Consider the following 18685-nt stretch of genomic DNA (forward strand, 5'->3'; position numbering starts at 1 on the left):
TACAAGCCCCCAAATCCCAACTCTATTACCTATACTCATTACAAATACATTCCGAACAAATACAGAAGTCACAGCGTTTAACCCGTGAAACTGCAAACAGCAGACTGAAGTAAGAGAAAAGCTCATAATGGGCTATTAGGAGATTTAACAAACCCGGCGCCTGTGTTCTTCCTCATCATCCAATCCTCAAATGCCACACACTTGGCAAAATGGGAGCCCGTGATGTGGCTCGAGAGCTGTACCCACTCCTCTGAATCCCAACCAAAACCTCTCCACCACCTTCACCCCTCTACTACCAACCCACCCCCCCCTAAACCACCACCACCACCACCTACCCCCACCCCTCCCTCGATAAGATCATCATCTGTCGCTAGACTCTAGGGTCTGTTCCTGCACTCCACAGATACTTGGCAGACCAATGAATGTCCCTTTGTGTGGAGAGATCCTCCTCAGATAGCACCCAAGATGCTCCACGCTGGCATCTGTTTGTTTTTTTATTTTTTTTTTAATGTGTGCGTGTCCCGTCGTTCGTTTCTGTTACGGTGCACGGAAATAGGAATCTCTCTCTCTCTCTCTCTCTCTCTCTCCTTCTCCCCCCCCCCCCCCTCCCTCCCTCCCTCCAATGGCATACAACTGAATGCTAATGAGTTTCTTAGTGGCAAGATGCCAGCCTGCTATGATTTAAAGAATTAATGGGTGTGGACCAATGACAGACAGGCCGAGGTGAAATACTTCTGTCTACTTTTCAATAATAATATTAAGTACAGAGAAACACCTTTTAGGAAACTCATAATATGTAATTTTCCCCCTCTCTATACGGCAACATAAATGGCAACGTCTGACACCATTACATATGTACATGTTTTAGCTTGTTACAGACTTTTATTTCAAGCTTTGAGATGTTTGTGGTTTGGTCAATTCTGTCCCAGTCCCACAATTTGTGCATTACTGCACCTCATAAAGCTTAAAAAAGGCAATTGAAGAAAAACACCAATCTGACTCACCATCATAGTGATCTATCTGGTGCTTAAGGCTGCATCAGCTTATTAGCTACTGTATCACATACATTTGGTACAAAAATTTGATATTAATGTAACATTTTTAGATATGTAATATGTGACATATGGCACAATTAGGCACAGGGAGAACATGTACAATTCACATGGAACTGCCTCATCGGGTAGAAAGAAGGAACCTTGCTGGAAAGCAACAGTGCAGAGACCACTACTGCAGCAGTGTCTCATTAAACACCATTTTAAAACCAAACAGGAGAAATACAACCAAATTAAACCCAGCAGACAAAGTCTGGAGTAACATAACCAATGGAATCGATTCTGTGCGTTTAAATTCATAGTCATTTACTTTTGGCTTGAGTTTCTCACACAAAATTATACCAGGATAAAACTACTTTTTATTGGATTGAAGACTGCAAGACTCAAGTATTCCACCCCACACCACTTGATAAGTCTGTGATATATTCCGCCCCTCTGCAAATGTTTCTATTAATGCACTTAAAGTGTAGATCTGAATTTTCCTAATCTAATTTCTGGCCTGGAGGAAGGTCTCTGCTAATAGTCAAAGATGACAAACGACATCATCAACCCGGTACTGCAGATTAACATTTGTAAAAGCGATGGATCTGCTCGAGCTCTTTTCAACACAAATTTAACTTCTCTAACTAGTTCAAAGAACCAAGTTCAAGGAGAAGAAATTGCCTGCAGCGCCAAAAGAAATCCTCTGATCACCAACCGAGCTTATGGTTTACTTCACCTTTATGCAGTCATTGTTAGTGCATTAACGGTAAGGGCAGCCGCTGAAGGAAAACAAAGAGCGACAGGGTAGAGACAAGAGGGAAAATGTGCTTGAGCTTCACAGGGCGGACGATCCCTCTTGATATCAAGCAGTGCCTTTGAATCAAAGAAAATAAATGGCTGCTGCTCAAAGTTCAATAACCTGTGCGTGGCAATTCAAAGATGTCCTACTGAATCCCAGTCATCTCCACTGATAGGCCGTGTTATAGAGCCAGCAAATGGGCTATAAATTAATATACCATGAGGGAGGCATATGGGGTGAAATGGAATGCACTGTATCGGTTCAACAAAAGGTGCCACATCTTTAAAGCAGATATGTGATATGAAATTTTACAGCTGAAGGAGAAATGTCACAGAGCTTTGATAAGAGAGCGATGAACTTTCTCCCCCTCCCACCCAAACCACTATTATCGGGTCCCAGTGTGCAAAATGCATCATTTATAACCCACAGCCCACACTATTATCTTTAAGAAAGGCACTTGTTTTAATACAGCGGAGGACCCCCGCTGCCAGCAGCGCCACCCCGTCCCCCCCGCCCCCCCCCTCCTCCTAACCCTCTCCCACTACCCACCCTCACCCTGTCTCGACGGGGCCGCTTTCGTCCCTGAACAGTGGGGCAGACCAGAGAGGCCATTTGCTGGAGAGCAAGTTTCCAGGCAACCACATTAGTTTAGTCACATGAGGATGGGGTGGGGGGGTATGTGCGGTGGCAGTGGTGGGGGATCGTAGTAGTAGGGGGGGGGGGGGGTTGAACCCTTCAGGTCAGGCTTGTTTTCAGGCAGTGGGCGGCTTTGGGGGAAAGAGTTAAACAAGCCAAAGGGATTAGGGCATTTTAGCAGTGACACTCCACACGGACTGGGCTGTGAGGGCTTGGAGGGGCATGAAGGGCTGGGGGAACAGTGGTGGTGGTGGGGGGGGGGGGGCTGGGGAGCTTGTTCGGATGGAAGACTCTTAGCCTATTGTCAATGAACTAACTATACAAGGAAAGTATTTTTTTATTTTTTTAAAGGTTGCTACAAATATGAGAGGCGATTATAAAAAAAGCCAAGTTTTTTTCAACTATTGGCAATTAACTTTTTGAAACTGGCACATCTTAACTGAATAACAGATTGCAGTTATGCCAAATGTTCAAAGCACATAAAGAGTACAGGAACAGGAGTGATGCTGTCCCCTTAAGAATGTCTTTACTTTGTGCTGCAGGTGATGAACTCATGTTGCAACGCATGTTGACCAACACGTGCGAGCCTCATGATTTCACAACAGAAGACAAAGCAGAACATTCTCAAACTAATAGGTATAAGGGCGGTTATAACTGCACAGCTTTAAGAAGAATTGATCACTACAGCTGTTAACCATGACCCATTTACCCATTTAAACTTCACCACTGTAGCCAAGAGCATCAGACATTGTTGTTTTCTTCTTTGAATGACTCAATACACCACCTTGTGGTGCAAACTTGAACTGCAAGACAGGCTGGAGCACTGAGTCAATAAAAATAACATAAAGTAACGTATAACGTAAACAACTGTCTTTGAGATGAAGTCAAGATTGTAGTTTTGTGCCATTCAGTTTATCATTAAAAGTACTTTTTATTTGGATTTGACACAATATTACATATTATGCCTATAAACCAAAGAGGGAGACAGCAGGGTGAAGAAGTAGCTCTTTAACAAAACGTTTTTACTAAAAAGTGCATATTTGAGGCTCAAATTCCAAATAATTCCAATTCTAATTGTGATAACACATAACCTCGTCATAGTTCTTTAAAAAAAAAAAAATCTGAACTTTATCGAGGTTATCCACATTATGAAAAAAGAAAGCCGAGTATATGCACTGCTGCACACGTTCAAAGGCAATAACTTCAGCCCTGCAGTACATTATCAGCACGGAGACTGTTGTTTGGCGTCATTGAACAATTGAAATATACCAGCTGTCAACTACTCCGTCTCATCAAAAGCCCGACAAAGTTAGCAGCAGGCAGGCTGACAACAATCTCAGAGACATCCATCTTTGGAGAAGCACGGCAATTTCTATTGATAGCATGTAAACGGAGACAGCAAAACTTAAAGAATGACTGTCCTCACACAGAGATATGGCCCCAATCGCCGACAACATCTAGAGGACACACACCACTCCGGATGGAATCTGATTATTTTAAATGTTTTTCTTTAAAATTTCTGAACCATCAAAGGGACATTACTCTACCTGAGTGTGTCAGGCTGAATGAGTAATTGACGGCATGTGCGTGGGGAATGCATGCATCCAAGACAGATGGATAACAAGACTCAGACTTTAGCTGCAGAAAGAAGTCACCATTCACGTTGGTCTTGAATTTAGCAAAACAAAGCACAATATAGGAGGTGTACTATATTTACACTGACAACAGATATAGATTGACTGTGACTGTGCTTTGAAATGTTGAAACAAACAGGTGATCACAAGTAAACCTTTCTACCTTTTTGATATTCTGCAGCTAAATCAGGAGGAGACTATTTTAAAGTGCTCCTGAATCTCCTCCCAAGTCAATTACCAGCCAGCAACTTCCCCTGGGTAACTGTTTTTTTTTTTTTTTTTTTTTCCCTGGGTGACCTAGTTGTCTTTTGTGAGGAGTCGGTTTTAGTCCGGAGCAGTTTGACAGTCAACAGATAAGATGGATTAAGCTTTTTTCTTTTTTTTTTTTTCATCCAGTTTTTGATGTGAACAGCGTAAAAGCGGGTTAAATCATTGAGTTTCAGGAGTATTTTTAAATGCCTGCAGATTGAGCGATAAAGCAGCTAAACCTAAGACTTGGGCCGGGGAAGGTCAAGGTCGCGGCTCCGGAGAGCAGCTACCCCGGCGACGGGGGCCAGCTTTCGTCGCCTTCGGAAGCGGGCTGCGCGCGGGAGCCGGGGCCCACCTCTCATCACTCCCAGAAAAGATACACCGAAGGAGTGAAACAAAATCCTGCGAGGGCTCAACGGGCGGCATCAAAGAGCAGCGCACCCTTGCCTTGTGTGGGTGCTTTGGTGTGTGTGTGAGAGTGGGCATGTGTGTGAGAATGGAGATGGAGAGGGGGGGTTGTTTTGTGCATGCATGAATGAGATGGGGGAGTGTGTGTGTGTGTGTGTGTGTATGTGTGTTCGCACACTCTAAAATATCATTCCTTCATGAGCAACTAGCTCCATAATTATGTTTTGATTATTTGCGAGTGCTAAAATAAAACAGCAATTAATCTGTTGATGTAAGACAGAAAATAGAAGTGCCACGTACATAGTAAACAACCCAGTTTACTGAGCGATGCAACATTAAAACAGTTTGGAGAATCATTTGTACCATATACCCCCCCCCCCCCCACCACCCCGAACCTGATCTTGAGGCGTGTATAGGAGCTGACAGCCATACAATCATGTGACGTCGCCCCGGCCAATCCGGCATTCATTTGAATTTTTAAGCCGCGCAGTGATGAAGCCACTTGAGCATAAGAAAAGGTGAAGAGGAGAATGAACTGACAAACAAATCACGGCGATACGGCGGGTCAGACGCCTCCTGTAACACCGTTACTTATCAGGTGTCACATCTTTGCCACTGCCGAGAGGTTTTTGGGGGGTTCGAAACATTTCTTGTGGGAGGGTGGGGGGGGGACATATTTAGAGACATTTCATGGACGGCTATTCCCCCACTGCTCCTCATGTCGGTGACAGGGGAGAGTAATCCTATACACAGGCTGCTATTGTGAAATGAGAAACTAGCCTCCTTCACTGCCAGAGACCAGATGCACCTCTCTCTCTCTCCCTCTCTCTCTCTCTCTCTCTCTCTCTCTCTCTCTCTCTCTCTCTGTCCTAATCTGTAAACGACTTAAAGGAGCCTTATCTCCGGGCTCTTCTGCTTCATTTCATGCTTGATTTACTTTAATTTGTCTGATAGGGCACAAGGATTTGGAAATGGCCCATCTTTCGGTGGAAAATGTTCTGATTTTTCTCCGGCATTGTTATGTGAAGGTTTTTGACTTTTCTCTCCCCCTCTCTTTCCTTCTCTCTCACTCCTCCTCCTCTTTCTTCATCTCCATCTCTCTCCCACTCTCCCTCTCCCTCTCTCCATCATCTGTCTTTTTCCTTTTGAGGTGATGGCGGCGGCGGTGGGAGAGGAGGAGGGGTGGATCTTCCTCCAGTGCAACAGTCTGTTTGAGTGCATTTAGATTCGAGCTAACGCAGCACAAACAAGTTTTCCATGAGGTGCGATTCTGTGATGGGCGACGGCGACACTGGAGTCGTGTTCGCCTTTCAGATCCACATTGGGGCGCAGAGCAGCCGAGTGCTTCAAACCACAAAGATCTTATGTTTAAGTTAAGAGGCGACTGGCCCTCCAGTTTAGCAAGTGGGTGAGCGGCTGGTGCTGATAAAGTTGCTCCACAATGAGGGACAGGGACAAGCGACGTGTCTACAGATGCCTTCCACTTCCTTTTTTTCCTGCTGGCGGAACCCAAGCACTCGCATGGCTGTCTGGCTGCTCCCGCCACCAAGGCACCCCCCCCCCCCCCCCCCCCACTCCCCCCTTACTTCTATTTAGTGACTGAATGACAGTAGAGGCAGCGAGCTATGATTAGAGAGGGAGCCCATATCTTACCAGATCCTGAATAATCTCCATCCCCTCCCACCAATGAGCAAGGCACAGAAAACTGGAGAAAAGAGACAAGGAGAACAGGCAGGAGCTGTCCTGAGTGTACAGAGATGTCATATACTTCCTCTGGCCTCTTCCGCACACTCAGTGTGGACACCGAGGGGCGAGAGGGAAATCTAAATCCATTCAGTGAGTCAGTCTGAATAATCTTAGCAGTAGTAGCCGTAATCAAAGAGAATTTTTCATTGAAATCTGTGCAGGGGGAAAGAGGGGGGAAACGAGATGAAAAGAACCACCCGACACATGAACTGAAGGTCTGTTTGAAACAATTAAACTCATTCACAACTGGTGGTTGGTAGCATGGTCTCCCCCCCCCAAAAAAAAAAATCTATTTCCCACACACATGCCGACATGAAACGTCACAAACCCCACCTCCGACACAATGTGCATAAATAAACAGTTAACTCCACACACATACACAAACACAGAGGGGAAGAAACGGGGAGACCATTGAAATTCATCTCACAGCCTGAATTTACTTAACTGCGGGTCTGTGCGCGGTGATAAACGGAGTGATGATCCGGCAACACGTCTTTATCCATGCTTTGCTTTAATTAACGGCGGCTTGTTTGTTGAAAAGATGATTAATATGCCAATGAAAATTGCATAATTGAATACCACAACACTCGCACAATCAGGGAGGAACATGCCATTTTTTATTAACTTTTCAGTATCATTATTATTACTATTATTTGCTATTTTAATTCACTTGACAAGCAGGCCCACCCCCCCTCCCTCCCCACCAACCCCTAAACAGACAAAAAGGGTGGGGGGAAAAAAAAGGAAAAAGAAATAGATGGGGAGGAATTGGTGTGACCAGCGGGGGCCAAGCAGGGAACCCAGCTGTTCATCACCAATGGGAGGCCTGCACAGACAGGGCCAGGGCTCTGATATCAATACCTATCAGTGTGATGGCCATAGGAGTGTGTGTGCGTGTGTGTGTGTGTGTGTGTTTGAGAGAGAGAGAGAGAGAGAGAGAGAGCGAGAGAGAAACAGTTTGGACTGAGTCAAACTGTTTAAACACATCTGTGAGGACACCAAAGTGAATGAAAGTAGAATTCCAGGCATGCATATGAAACAAGCACTATCTGAAACAGTGGCGACTCCACTTACTTTTCCCTTTTTTTCTTTTTTTTTTGTAGAATACGAACTCATGCATGAAAAATCGCCCCCCCCCCCAAAAAAAGTCTCTCAAACAACAGTTGTGTTTAAAAAAGAGCCAAAAGAAAATGAGTAATTCCACGTGCGAGTAAGTTTCAGTTGAGCACCCCACAGTTTACCCAGCGTTACATCCCGCGAGCGCAGCTTGTACAAGTGTCTCCATGTTAATGCTAAATACACACATCAAATATTCAACCAATTACAATGATACCTCTTAGAAAAACGTGTGCAGCTGCAGCAGCAGCGCCTGGGAGGGTAAGCATTGCAGAACAAACACATTCAGAGAGCTAAAGAAAGGCGCGATGGGTGTCAAGTCCCCGGGGGGCAGAAGCGATGCCACCAGCCGCGCTTTAAGACAGTCACATTCAGCAATGGATCTATTTCCTTATTCCGCTGGATTCTCTGCACTTTGTGCACATGTGAAATAGTAATCAGAGGAAAAAAGGATGGCATTGTAAGTGGACGCAAATTCGGCTGAGAAGCGGACAAAATGGTTGGAAGTGAATTATCTTATTAAGGGCATTCTCGGTGTGCCACATCCTACGTATCCACACAAAACTAGAACTGAATATAGTGACATCTTCCTCAGATGATAAGAACTGTGATTGCATTTTGCCCTATTTTAGATTATATAACTAACAACCATGAAGTTCCTTCATAAAGCCTCTTAGTATAGCGGATCAGTGACTAAATTTGCATCAAGGCAATGCAGCATAGGAGTACAGTGATTTGTCTAATCTCTTGTTGCATATTTCATCATTATAATCACACATTGTGCGCTGTGAGTGTGTGTGTAGTGGAGGAGGTGGTGGTGGGGGGTGTTTTTTTTCTCTCTCAGCACAGGTGATACATACAGTATAAAGCCTTCATCAACCCTATCTTAAGGAAAAAAATGTATTTGGAAAAAAAAAAAAAAAAGGCAGACAATGTTTACACACAGCACTTTGATTGCAATTTAATTTTACATCACTCATGGCCCCAGAACTCACAGAGAAGCTGATGATGGACTTTCATCATCAGTATCAGCAATCTCAGTGTCATTCATGTTTTGTGAGACTTGTCAGAAGACTTTGAATAAACCCCTGGAGGAGCGAGATAAAACCTTCCTTTTCTGCGGGAGAATTGCCATGATGCACGTCCAAATTTCTTGATTACAAGACGAAGGAGAGGAGGGAGGGGGGGAAAAAAAATAAAACCTTGAATGAAAGCCTGCACTGAAAGTTTTCAGTTTGCTGATATAACAGTCAAGTGTGTCTATAAGTCTACTTAAAACGCTTAGGTATCAGTGGAGACAGCTGCGACACCCTCGTCTTATGATTCTGTCGAGACAGTACACTATCAAACCTTTCATACCGTTCCCAAGCTACATTTCCGGTGACAAAAGCTTTGCGAAAGCCTCCTGAAGGATTCATCTATATCCTAATATTTCCAATCCAATTTAACTGGAGCAGCCGAGTGGTCTGAGCACTAGTTTACCAATCTTTGCTTTCCAAGACTGTGTGCTGAAGGCTTGAGGGGTTCAATCAATGGCGCTTTGATCTCGGCTGGAACCATAATTATTTAACATTGTTACAAGGATTTCTCTAATCCATCCTACCATTAAATCCCTTTTACACCCTCATCTTCTGCAGCCTAATCTGCATCTGGGTGCTCCGTTTGTCTCTCTCCCTCATTTCGACTCGCCCCTCCTTCCTTGACGACACCCTGACTTTATAATGGACTTGGGCACAGAGTTAGAAAAAGGCTTGTTTACTGCGAGCAACCTGACTGAACCGAGCTCAAATGGACTGTTGCTGTGCAAGAATTTCAAAGTTTTTGTCTGCGTTTGCACCAAAAGTTTGGGTTTGCTTTCAGTTCAGCTGAGGCCAAATGTTGTACAAATCTCAATACTCCAATAATGAACCGTCGATTAGAGTGAAGCTGAACAGAGATCCTATAGTAGCAGTGTCAAATGTACAAAGTGTACAAATTAGAGATGAAACATTACCTTCAATAAAATGCAAGTGCTCTGGATAATTTAGCCAACAATTCGGGGGTAAACTACAATGCTGAGACTTGTGCTGAGGGATCAGTGCTGCAGCTGTAGAAGGTGGCTATAATGGTGAAGTTGCATCATCATCAAATCCATCATCATCATCAATTCCATACTGTGATGGTGAGTTATTGAAGCCTGCAAAAATCATGTGCCATGAAAAGTGACACGCTTTGACCAACATTAGCTTAGAGAGGAACACTGCTGAAGTCATCTTCATATCTTTCAATAGTTTATCACCTTAAAGCCATTGCTTCCAATACGGGGTGCCACACATTCAAAGAAATTACACAAATTGAGACCATTGTTTTAGAACATTTCCCTGCATTTTGCACTGGACGGCATCAGAGGAAATGGTACAATGTTGACATTGCATTTACTTTTCTTTAAAAATACTAGTTCAGGTTTTGGATGAATACTGAATTAAATGTAGATTGCTTCTTAATGTAGTTTTATTTCTTCACACTAAAACAAAAAGGACACATTTAGAGTATTTACGGTTTATCGGTTATAATGCTGTCAATTCAAACACGCCGCCCCCGAACATCAAACTGTGCTGTCTGTGGCATCATGACTACAATTCCTTTGAGACCACCGTCTTTATTTTATCCAAGTGAGTTCTTTTACATGAAACAAGGGAATGTCAAAGTTCAGGTGACAAATACCCAAAAGGTTTAATCCCATCTGTTTATTTTAGTGATCACTTTGACATCCCAACAAAAAGGGCCGACTGTCCTTTTTGCAAATATTTGCATGTCTGTGTTTTCACCACGATATAAATAGCAGCACGGGCGACCGCAAACATTTGTTGAGGCACCTGCCACAGTATCGTGGCCATCTGGTCCTCCAATTCTCCTAGCATGACATATGTGCATTAAACCTGAAATGGTTATTGTTTTTTTTTTCTTCTCTCTCTCTCTCTCTCTCTCTCTCTCCTTTGGAGAAGAGAAGAAGACGGATTGGCCACAGACCCCTCTGGGTTGGCTGGAGTCAAAAATGAGACTCGAGACTTTTTACATCCGAGTGAAGCTGCGTTTTTCAGCGTGGGCATGTTTGATGTCTTGAAAGGGGGGGAAAAAAAAAGACGGGGGTGGATAAAGATGATATCATTTTGCAGTGTGTGTGGTGTGAGTGTGTGTGTGTTTGTTTGGGGGGAGGGGGGTGGGGGGGTTCGGGGGTTCTCTTTTAGCTCTTGCTCCGTCTGTGTCTCACAGTCAGGTACATTCTCAGATGGCCACTCCTTCATGTGACCCCTGCCTCGCCCTGGCTGCTGCCCAGCTGGCATCGGGAGCTGAGCAAGCTGGGCCGAGCCGGTCGACAGAGATGGCCACAAAAAAGAGATTTGTGGACAAGGTGATCACATCACTCCTGTTAGCACTCTGCCACAATCATCCCCTTCTCCTTCTTCGATATGTTGCCCGATTCAAAGTGTGTTCAAGTAAGTATACCAATCCCACTCTAATGGAACGTAAAGGACACGAGGCACAACTTCTTGGCAACCGTGCAACAAATTCAATCTATTCAGTGTTGGATTTATAGTGTGCGATGACAGCTACAGTGGGTCAGAGGACTGCCTATTGTTTTTCATGCTGTCTCTATCTTTTGCGTGTTGAGGAGGTATTCCAGCTACTTTTATAAAGATGAAAAATAAAATGCAGAGCCTGAGATGTCTTACTTTTACTCAAATATTCCCCCAAAAACTTGGTATTTTATTAGTACCTACCTGTCATATAAACACCCACACCTTTCAAACTCCATACCCCAGTTTGTAAAACAGGCTTTTTAACTGGAATTCAGTGTTTCTAGTAAACCACACAATGGTATTAGGTTTTTTTTTTTTACCTCTTCTATCTGCAGAGCCATTAAAGAGCCACAGAATCGACTGTACAACAGTATCATACCCGGTGTGACTGGTACACTGAATGAAAGTGGACATCAGATTAGAGTCACATGTTAATGACAAAAATCCAATCATTAATTGTTTGGTGTGATCAAATGTGGATGCTGCTGCAAAAAAATCAATAAATCGCAAGATTGCAATCAAGTAACGTAAGCTAAGCAACCATAGCAAACGTCAGCTCACGTGACATAACTGGTGGACTGTTCGTTTAATATTTCCTCATTAGGTGTGATCAAAGACACTTCTCCACCAGTGCACAGTAAAGTTACTTTGCTTTGTAAGAGAATAGTTATAAATTTTTGATGAGACTGAAAGCTTAAACACAGCACATGCACAGTTTATTCATCTGTACGTCTCCACAGCATGTGAGGCGTCATTAGTCGAATAGCAAGTCAATTCAGTCGGAGTTAAAGCATCAATGGTGGACAGTGGAGCACAGTAGTGGGATGTGTCTTAGTTCCACTCTTCTGTTTTGGCTTTTTTATCTTGATTTAGTGAGCCGCGGTTCATAACGGGGGTGAAAGCATGAATCAGTGTTCGCAGGAAACGAAGCTGTTCCACACAGTAGATACTTGTAGTCGGAAATGGCAGCGATCGCAATTACAGCACTCTTAACGAACCCTGGATTTCCATGACTTTCAGAAGCGAAGGGGGGGGGTGTGGTTTACACGAGCAAGCATTTAGATAAGGCTGAGAACAAGTTCATTAGTGGAGTTAGCTAGCTAACACACGCCATTCCCAATTAGCCTAGAGGAGAGCAAGTGGGAGAGAATGAGAGAGACAGAGTCAGATTCCTATCGCCGCCAGTCCATGGAAATGAATAGAGTAGCATGACACGCTATCTCTCGAATCAGCGGCTGATTGTGAAACATCCGTGACGAGAAATGAACATGAGACAAGAAGATCAGCGTGCAGATTCGCTTAAGGACATACTTGTGGAGACGAGGGGAGAGCGAGGGAACTCGCTGGGTGTTCCACATCAAGAGACACCAGCACTCTGAACAACAGAGAAGAGCCAGCTATCAGATTAATAGGGAGTCATTCAGTACGGTTCCTCCGTCGTTCAGACAGAAAGACAATCAGAGAAGCGGAGTTGGGGTGGGGGTGGGGGTGGGGTGGGGGGGGGGGGGGGGGGGGGGGGGGGCAATCGTGGACAGCGCTTGACGTGAGTTACTAAAGTGGAGATGAAATGCTCGGAGAGAAAAAAAGTTCAATTACAGGATGTAGATTGTAAAAAGGCTTTTGTTGTTACTCAGCAAAAGGGAAATGGTATGGAGGTACTTCAATAGAATCACCAAAGCAGGTGGGCATGTTCCGAGTTAGCCCACCTCATTAAAAGGCTTCACTCTCTTTTTATGTAACGGCCATTACACACCCTATTCAGATGCACGCGCGGCGGTGATTAAAAATTATCTGTTGGTGATCATAATCACCGCTGCTTAAACTTAAGCCAAAGAATAACAAAGAACTTTTGAATGCTGAACTATCTGAACATTTACAAAGAGATTAAAGGGTAGACAGTCTCAAACTAAATAAATTTGCTTTTAATCGCTTTGAACGGGAAGTCATGTCATTTCAAATGTTCCTATCTGATTGTCTGATTCCCCTCTTTATTCAAATTATAACATGCCCATCTGACTTTTCCAGCACAATGGGAAAAATTAAAAAGGGAAATGACCTTTCATGGCAGCCATGATGAGAGAGTGAATGGCATTATTATGCGCCAAGATTAATTTCTGCCCACTCTATGCTGCCCATTGAGACAACACAGGAGGGGCACGAATGCCTCAGTGTAAGTCACTCACTAATTGGTTGGTATATCATTGAGATGACGGAAAAACAGGGTGGCAACAAGTCGAAGATGAACTGATAATGGAGCTGCCAAGCCGACACAATACGCGTATAAAGGCATGTCTCCTCGGCGTTGGATGCAGCCCAGCGCTCAGTGCCATTTTACAGCAGAGATTAGGACACAGTGTCGAAGTCCTCTGATAACTTGGAAGCACTCAGGCTGCGGTTTAGTAAAACATGAAATGGGCATCATGTCTCACATCACCTCCTCTGCAGCTCAGCCGTCCTCGATGTATGCAAGAGACTCTTTTACTCCCATAAAACTGCCTCCTCTCCCTCCCCGACGCCTGTCCAGCAGTGCGTCTCCCAGCCTCTAATTCTTATTCCGATGGCTAAGTAGAAGGGGGAAGCATAATTACAGTCAGTCATCTAGTCATGCTACATCCATCCACTCCTTTTCAAAGAAGTATTTTTAAGCTCAGCATTTCCTCGCCCCCAAAAAGGCCCTTTTTCCCCGCATGTGATGCCTTCTTTTTGTCACGGCCCCCATAGTTCTGAGCTGACCCCCTCAGCCCTGTCTCCTGACTGATCACAGTGATGGTTTATTACTGTCGTCCCGGCGCTCTTATCTTTAGCCAGCAATGCTCATTTCCTTCCCCAGATTTAAATGCAAATGTGAAATTTAATGATAAATGCATTATCTGATAGGTGCGATAACACTGATTCACTGTCAGTATAAAATACACACCCCGGGGGGCTTCGAGCTAGCAAGCACAACTTGCCCAAATCCACTTTTTTCCCCTGCTCTCTCTTTCCCTTTTTCCTTTTTTTTTTTTTTTTTCTTCTCTAAACGCATGTACCTGCAATAAATTCTTGAGGTCATTTTATGCATTAAAAGGAATCATATTTTGTGTGTTCAGCAGTGAGGGTGCAGGCTATTGCTGAGCAGTAATTGCTGTGCAACTATCTTGTTCAATGCATTATCCATCACTTTGATGAAGTTACTTTTAGTAAAAGGGCAAAACAAGATTAAAAAAATGTGTTGTGAAAGAGATACATCTGCATTGCACTGTGGAAGGAGACGTCGGTTGGTAGAAGAGTGCTTTTTTTTTTTTTATGTGCATTTAAAGTAGCTTTTTATGTCGCATGCAGACTTTTCGCTTATTTGTCCATCTTTAATTAAGATGCCAGACAAAATCAATGTGATCCTTCAGACTTGTAGTTGAGCATCATCAAAAAGCCTTTTCAGTACAGTAGATTTTGAAGGGGTTTTTTTTTTTTCTTACTTGGACCGTCCCATTCCTCCGGTCCCGAAGCAGCATGTCGACTCTTCTCACCCTGCCCGTCCATTTCCGACTCCCCTCCTTCTCGGTTTCCATCTTCCTCTCCTAGAAGACACGGGGGAAAAAAAACAAAAAAACAAGTTCTATAATGTGAACAAAGTGGACAGAGCTCACTCCAAATGTAATATTCAGACACATAATGTAATTAGACGCAGGATTATATCCTGCGCCGCCTTTCTTAAGGGAGGCTTATCGTGGACCTTGAATATTATTACTGGAAAAGGTATTTTAGTTTAGTCACTTCGTGTATACATAATTGTGTAAATGTGCATTTGTTTTGAGGTCCAGCTGCACACTTTCATGTAAAAGGAGTTCCCATGAGTGTTCGCAGGAACAAGAGGAAACCCAATGGAACAGGAAGGAAAGCAATGTGTGGGAGAGAAGTGGCTATTTATTACCGTTTGATCTATTGTGGAGCGAGCTAGAATGTGTGTTATAGGATGTAGGGCTGATTTACAGTCTCGGGGCACACACAGACAAACCACGCGAAGGGATATTTGGGTATCTCTGACCAGGATGTAACTTGCTTAAAGACCTTGTTTAAAGTGGCCCCGCCTCTCATGCAACAAGAACACCGACGGGGCGCGCTCGCCGAGCGCGCTCAGACGTCCTCACTGTAAAATGACGTCCACGTTCGCACGTCTATCGTAAGTATAGCGTGTTCTGAAAGTTTATAGATGCATAAATCAGTGCTTAGCAGGTGCCCCCCAGTGTGGTGCTCTAAATAAATCCAACGTGGCTGACACAGTGGTTGCACAGAGTGTCTCTCTCTCAAACTCGAGCAAGTGGGAGCAAACCTGCTCGGGGCATGTAGTGCTGCTTGATGGTTTCTGGAGGAACATTTCTTTCACTTTTGTCACCACATCTTTTTCATCCCTTTGATGTTTTAAACCCAATAGTGAACGGTCAAGGACAGGCCTGGATTACTACAATGGATTACTACACTTCATACCGTCTACAAGGGAAGAAAAAAAAAAAAAAGAGGAGGAAAGGATATGTAGATTCAGATGTGAATATTTTAGTATGATAAAGACAATATATGATGAGGATGTGGCTTATGCAGCGCATAATAAAATTACACCTATGTTCAGACATGATAAAACATATTGTTGTGGCAGTGTGGTTGTTTACCTCATCTGTATCTGATTTTCACCCCTGCAGCTTCCCAAAAAAACACTTCTGAGTCTCAGTTATCACACTGCCAGTGACAACTGCCACAGGACACACACTCCTTCTCTCCATCGCCGTCCATCCTTCCGTTAGGTTAATCTCCAGATCAAGCACACGCGCCATGCTTGTTTAGCTTTTTTTTTTTTTTTTGACATGGCTCACTTCAAAGAAGGTAGCAAACATTGCCAAAAGGATGTCAGCTTTCTGCCTCACACTAAAATAGGAGATGTATATGGAGAAAAAATAGTGATACTAAAAGGGAAGTCTGCAGAAATGTCCTAGTTACAGTACATGAGGTCATTATGACCCAGTTTTGCTTATGCAAGTGTCTGCTTGGGCTGGCAATTTCTCCCCCACTCCTCCTCCTCCTCCTCCTCCTCCTCCTCCTCCTCTCCCAGTATATTATCAGGGAGCCCACTAGAGTAAATTCCCCCACTATTTATTGTTGGGCCCGGAGAACCTCTTTAGCATACCAGTCTCGTATTATGACGAGGATAACAAAGGCGTATATCAACAGTTCCTTCCAATGGAGCGGAGTTTAAAAAAAGCTGGCGAGATAACATTAAAGGCACTACCTTGATCTCAGGCGAACATGTTAAGCCCTGTAACGAAACGTATTGGAAGTGTTTAATTACAGCCCGGGAAATGAAGCTACAAGATGATTCCTTAATTAAGCAGTGATTAAGGATTTTCTGCCTTCTATCTAACACAGTTTGCAGTGCATTTTAAACACAATCGCCCAGGCAACCTCACAGGGAACAATGTCACAGGGCTTTGATGAAGTTTCCTGCACAAATGTCACGAGGAAAAAAGCACGGCAGAGGAAGAAGTGCTATAGTGGCACTCCTCTACTTACAGTACAATCTGATAAAACCTGGAATACAGAAGAATATGAACAACTGCTTTTTATATTTTGAACGACACAGGAGTTTTGACCCCCTTTTTTTTTTTTTAATATGAAAACCAATTGACTGAGGTGCTCCATTTCATTTGCTCTAAGTAATAGAGCCCCGGCCTTGTTTCATCGTTTTAACCGAAACCCTCTGCAGTTCTTATCAAAGGAGACAGATTGTCAATGATCATCCACTACATTATCACCTAGATCATAATTTACATCTGGCTTAGGTTCCTTTTCCCCCCGTACAATCTAATGGATACGCTTAACGCTGAGCGGGAGAAAGGCTGAGGAGAACAGAAGGGACGGGGAGGGCTGGGGAGGCACGGCGGCCTGCTGGGTCCGGGGTTGGCGGGCATGCAAGAGGAGCCAGTGAGCTGTTAAAATCAGCCCTATCGCTGCTCTATCAAAGGACAGCTCTCTAGCCAAATCGCAGTCACACGCAGCGTGCCACACATTCAGGTCAATAAGCTTATAGGCGATTTACACAAACAATTCCTCGAGCAAGGTAGCAACAAAGTCGTATTGGCTTTTTTCTCTCCCTTTAAGCATTGTCCCTGCCAAGGAAGCCCTTGAAAATGTCAATCTCATGTGTGTGACTTTAAGGAGCTCAGAGCACTTTTACTCTGACCACCAAGTTAGGTTACAATTTCCATACAAACAGAAATATTTTAGGTATTGGATTGTGCAATTCTAAATATTACCAATTTTGAGCTTCGAAGACCTCTTGCCACTTTTCGGAGGCCGTCAGAGTATTGCTGGTATTAAGAGTTTTGCAATGATTTTCAGCATGTAATGTGGGGAAGGGGAGGCAGTGGGGCTGCTAGTCGGTTGATATTGCATATTTGGTTGTTGATGCAGATTGTGCTGCAACAGATAAAGTCAATTCTAGGAAGCAACCTTTTCCACCAAAGTCAAGGATAGCTGTAAGACTTCTCTGCTATCTGAAAAATTGGTTTGAATTGCATGCAATTTGTGGCAGGCAGAGCACTCCAATGGAGGGAGGCTATTAGCGAAATGCCTTGCCACTGTCTCTTTAAATGCCAATAAATTCCCATCATTACAGAATCTGGCAGTTTTCCTCCCTGTCTGCAGCCTGGGTCTTTATCTCACTCTGCCTCAGTCTCTGAGCATGTAGATCTGGCCCAGTTAGATTGTCATACTTAACAAACATTAATGATTAATTTCCTCTACTGAGTCAAATGGGGCTAAAGGGATGACTCGATTCATCTTATCGCACTGCAAATTAGCATTTCCCCATATTCTCCAGCATCAACTGTGCATTAAAATTCCACATTTACCATTCTGGGCACTGGCAGCTGTGGTGAAAGAGCCAAGGAGATCTTCCTCTTGTGTTGCTGGAGATTCTGATTACTTCAGTGTTACACAGAGAATAATTAATTCTGCCACTTTCTGCTTGTTACTGTATATTTCTGACTGCTGCAAGTCAAATTACTCACTGGGAGGTTATTTGAAGGGTCAAGGTGGGCTTTTTTTATTTGCAATGTAAAGTCCTGGGTACGCAGTTCTTTGCTTTCACTCTTCACTTCCGCTGTGATAAACTGTCTCTGCCCACATTATAATTTCTGTAATTTGAGGAGAACGGAGCAGTAGAGGGCAAATGTTCACATTTAACTGTGCTTGATGTATCCTGACACATCAACACCCACAACAACATCAGAATCAAGCAGTTTGAGCCGGTAGAAGCAAGAAAAAAAAAAATCATGTAATATAACTTCGGGGAGAAAAATGGTTTACATCGAGGAAATGAGACACATGAAATGACATGTAAATTTACTGTCAGAGCAAAGTGAGGAAGTCATTTGTCATCAGACAACACTTGGAACGCTTAAAGGGAACAGCTTGTGGCAACACCCTGTGCTGAACTTCACAGATAGCCAACAATAAAAAAAAAAGGGAGGGTAA

At 43.7% G+C, this 18685-nt stretch overlaps 1 protein-coding gene across 1 annotated transcript in view; it reads right to left on the reverse strand.

The window, feature by feature from the left end:
- zfpm2a (zinc finger protein, FOG family member 2a) overlaps nt 1–18685 on the reverse strand; it is a gene marked incomplete at its 3' end in the record, with an annotated part of 124430 nt that overhangs the window by 68993 nt on the left and 36752 nt on the right. Inside the window, exon 3 of the mRNA XM_080501089.1 lies at nt 14638–14739. Coding sequence (XP_080357215.1) covers nt 14638–14739 — 102 coding nt within the window. The remainder of the gene's footprint in view (nt 1–14637; nt 14740–18685) is intronic.

Source organism: Blennius ocellaris (assembly GCF_963422515.1).
Source record: "Blennius ocellaris genome assembly, chromosome: 8".
NCBI classification, from domain to species: domain Eukaryota; kingdom Metazoa; phylum Chordata; class Actinopteri; order Blenniiformes; family Blenniidae; genus Blennius; species Blennius ocellaris.